General features: G+C 29.5%; 1 protein-coding gene across 1 annotated transcript in view; it reads right to left on the reverse strand.

The window, feature by feature from the left end:
- Positions 1–4,571: 4,571 nt before the first annotated feature.
- The window catches only part of LOC119644815 (achaete-scute complex protein T4), a 1,244-nt gene continuing 1,068 nt past the window's right edge, over positions 4,572–4,747 (reverse strand). The window contains exon 2 of the mRNA XM_038044567.1: positions 4,572–4,701. Coding sequence (XP_037900495.1) covers positions 4,572–4,701 — 130 coding nt within the window. The remainder of the gene's footprint in view (positions 4,702–4,747) is intronic.

Raw genomic sequence — 4,747 nt, forward strand, 5'->3', positions numbered from 1 at the left:
TAATTATTCATTTAGTTTTTCAAGGCACTGGCAAACGCAGTCTTAAAGCATCTTAAACGGAAATCATTGTAAATCTGAGTGTGAGAGAATGGGGAAATTTGTTTATCTCGTTTTCTTTTTTTTTTGTTTTTTTTTTTTTTTATTTCATTTTATTGATTTAGGAGAGACATCGTGAAATTGATCAACGGAAGTAACTAAAATGATTTGAATAGCGAAACAGTTATGAAAATAAATCAAATGATTTGGCGAGCCTTCAACCCTCAATTAACGGCACTCAACATAATATATATATATATATAGAGAAAAAAAATGCCGGCAGATGTTGATGACAGTTGAAAAATTCGCCAAAAAAGAAAACAAAACATTCTGAACAAATATGAAAGAAACGAAAAAGTTCTGAATAGAAATGTGGAAAAATGTATTTTTATAGCCTTATGTAAGGGTTACTTTAGAAATTTTATTATTATTTAAAAAAAAAAAAATAATAATTTGCTCCTTTGAGTGGGAGCTCGTATTATTCGGGGAAGTGTGGCAAGGTTTTGGTGTTATTTTTCTATCATCTGTAAAGACCTCCGCCAAAAAGTTTTATATTAAGTCAAATTTACGTTTCCGCGGTTCCTTTAAATCACTCTTACGAGATTTTCCATTTTTCTATGACGAACTTCAAGGAAGGGAAGTTAGGTGGATATTCCTTTTTAGGTCATTTTGTCAACAAGTTTAACGATTTTCATTTGTATTAAGGCGAAAAAGTTGTTCTTGAATATTTCTTAGTGATTTTATAGATTGTGACGATCCTTTAGCGATCCAACATGTCCATGCACACAAGTTGTTTTCCTCACTCCATGCAAAATCAAACAAATACTCCTTGCAAGGCATTAATATATTTACTGGGGCAACAACAGCAACATTAGCAACAATAGCAACAAGAACAACAACAACAACTGATTTGCCTCTTCATTCAACAATCAATTATGATTACAATGAAATTTAAGTCAATGTCAAAATGCAATTATTATCTAAACTGAATCTAAAGACAACTTACTGCACATATTGCATTGCCATTGCCCACAAATCATAAGTAATCCTATAAAGGAATGCGCTTATTATTAAACAAGCTTTTCGCACAATAACAACTAATCAATACTCAATAGAGCTAAAGCAATAGCGTTCGTCGACTACGACGACTTTTTCGATTTTATGATAACATCTTCGGATTGCGTTAAGCAAAGTCTTTAAAATTTTTCATAGAGAGCTAGAATCGTCATTATCGAGCAATTCTTGTTTAAATGTAAAGCGAATGAAGAGTTGACTCAAAATATATTCTTCTTCTACTTTATAATTGATTTAAATATCGTTTATCAAATATCAAATTAAATCGATATCTAGCCAGAGCTCTAGTTCAATAATTTCTTTTTTTTTTTAATTTTTTTTTTTTTAATTGCAAAAAAAATAAATACATTTTTATTTTTTATTCCATAAATCATAACTTCACTATAGCTATAATAACCCACTATACGCATAACTTGTTTTCAGGGAGTATAATGATATGTTTACATATTTTACCCTAAGCTTACGTACCGTATGTCCATATGTTTGTATATGCATTTCTTATTTATAATTTATGAGTAACATCCTATTAATCAGAAGTTATTATATAAGAGGCCTTACTTGATATATTTTTTTCCTTTTTCTTTTTTTTCCATTTTTATTAAAACCGTACTTAGTTACCTGCAAAATATTCGATACATCATGACAAGCGAAATACAAAAAAAAAAAAAAAAAAAAAAAAAAAAAAAAAAAAAATTATTAAAATTATACTTGAAAAAAAAAAAAAAACATACAGTTTTTGGCGGATGAAAATTTATGTCCCTAAGAGAATTTATACAGCATTTTATATAAATTGAAAATTAATAATATTTTCTGTTTGCCTCTTTTTCGTTTATATATTTATTTAATAGATAAAGAATTCCTTGGCGTTTTTCTCCACCCTCCATACATAGGTTTACACAGCACTAAAGCTATTTTAAAATATTTTAAAGGCGGGAGACAACATTTGAAGACTTTATTCGCACAAGTTGAAAGTCGATGTTGTTTTTTGTTAGTTTGACAAGTTTACAAGTCATGCGCAAAAACAAGACCGACTCCCGTTAAATAATCAAATTCACGCCTTTTACACACAAACTTTTCGAAATTTTATTATTCTGTGCTTATCATCAGCGCTTGACAAATACTAACTTTGAACGTAGTTTGGCTATGACCTTTGACGAAAAATCGTGACTTCAAATCGTGTATTCCGGAAATTCGATGTAAAGAAAATATCAAGGCATTGTGCGATAAAAACACTTAACAATGTCAAGTTCTGGCAGATTATTAGGCTTTTAACCTCTAACCTCATGTGAAAGTAATAAAATTACTTTGGGAAAATATCTTTTAAAAAAGGCAGTCTTAGCAGTGCAACGGTTATTTAGCAATTTTTTGTCAAACTATAGAAAATTGATTTCTGGAGTATCCATTCCCCTTGCTAATGAATACCCTCTTGCTTAAGTTGAAATCAAGTTTTTTCCCACTTTTATCCCTAAAAGCGACCCAATCATAGAAACCGAAGTTTGGATGCGAAAAATTGTTATTCGTTTGCTTTAAATGACCGAGATCGGAGCTGAAGTGGTCAGTGGCTCAAAAATTTGTATTGTTGAATAGATGCATCGAAGCTTGAATTCCCCATAGAGGAATACCTAAGTGAGAATCAGAAGTGGCCGTTCTACGATCTTTAAAGTTCTTTAGAGTTATTAGCGCGTTCAGTTTTAATGAAAGTGGACGCGATTGGTCATTTTGGACGATAGTTTTGCTAGGCTTGCTCGGGTTTAGGAAATTCATGGAGTCTATAAATATTTATTTGTCGGTCCATACGCTTTTATCACATACCGCGACGTATAAAGTATCGAAATTGAATTTCCCTAACATTTCTTTTGACCTGCTGACGCCATTTGTTTCTTCTTTCTTGTTTGCTTTTTTCACCACTAAACGTTTGGTAATGGAACGAAGACTTAAGAATATGTGAATGTGAATGTGTAAAAGTGGTCGAAAAAGTGATCTGAGCGTTCGCCGCACTCAACACATTTTGAACTACGTATTGCTTTTCTACAAAAACTAATCTCATCACCTCATCAGCTCCACACAGCGCCAATTCACGTATTTAATGCTAGAACAATAATTATCTACCTTGCTGTCGTCGCTTATAGGTTGCACTTATATTTACTTTACTCGCGTCAAGTGACTTAACTTTGTTCTCCATAAAAACATTGTTATTAGGATTATTAGATCGAAGATAGAAATTCTAGGGCCAAAAAGGCAAAGTGGGCACTGGCAACTAAGACTATCGGTTCAAAGGAACATTAGACGGTTAGTCTAGTCGCTCTCATAAAATGATATAATTTTCAAGATGTCCACAGGACTAGAGACAGTCCGAGATCATTCTACGTCAACACAATATTTTCGTGATTACCTCAATCGCTTTTTTCTTTCAAATGGAGGTACGAAAAAAACGAACCTCTATTTAATCTTACTGTTTTTGATAAACTTGGCATAGATGACATTGAGCAGAAGCCATTTGTCCGTTTATCGTAGAACCCCGAGAAACTTTCAAATTAAATGAACCAACATTTCCATATCATCATCAATGAAAGATTTATTCTTCGCTTATACAATTAGACTCTTGTTATATATACACATATATATATATTTCTCTTGCAAATATCTCACATTTAGTTGGCTTAAAAACTATATAACACACATATATATATATATATATATATATATATATATATTTATATATGTGTAGCGATATTATTTCTAAAATTTGTTGTTTTCCTTTTATTGTCTTCCTTCGGTTATTTTGCTTGTAAATTAAATAAAAATTAAATATGATTACACTTAAAAGAAAAATTTGTAAAAATAAATTTATTCTAATTTCACACATTTATATTTATTTATATATGTATATATATATATACATATATATATATATATATATATAAATATACAGACATATGAGGCACTTGGGAAAATCGAAAAATATCAATTGACTAGATTTTAAAATCTATAAAAAGGATTATTAAATTATTATATATATATATATATATATATATATATACATATATATTATATACATATATATAAATATAAATATATATATATATATATATATATATATATACACTGGCAAATAAAAAAAATAAAAAAAAATCCCTGATAGTTATATAAATGAACTGTTTATACTAAAGGCAACTTATAAATATAATATAAGTCTAGTTGCCAAAAAATAAAAAGCAAAACAAAATAAAAATAAAAAATAAACTAAGTCGTGTACTAAATATAAAATATATATTTGAAAAGGAATACTTATATGTAGGTGAACGGGTCCAAAAAGAAAAAAAAGAAAAAAAAAAAAAGAAAGAAAAAAACAAAGAAGAGATTTTTTTTTGTTTTTGTTCTTTTTTTGTAAAAAATTTTAACAGTCTTTTTGTTGTTATATTCTTAGCTTACTTTGCATTGTCAATAATATTAAAGTCAAGTTACTGATCCTGCCATAAAGAAATGTAATCCAAAATTTCCTCATCGTCTGGTGTGCAATCGTCGTCGTTTAACTGAAAATTGTCATACGGCTCGAATTTCAGTTGTAAATGAGCATTAAGTTGATGATGGACGGCGGTTTGTGGTGATAATTGTTGCTGTTGCTGTTGCTGTTGCT

This window comes from Glossina fuscipes, unplaced genomic scaffold (genome assembly GCF_014805625.2).
Source record: "Glossina fuscipes isolate IAEA_lab_2018 unplaced genomic scaffold, Yale_Gfus_2 0, whole genome shotgun sequence".
Taxonomy (NCBI): Eukaryota; Metazoa; Arthropoda; class Insecta; order Diptera; family Glossinidae; genus Glossina; species Glossina fuscipes.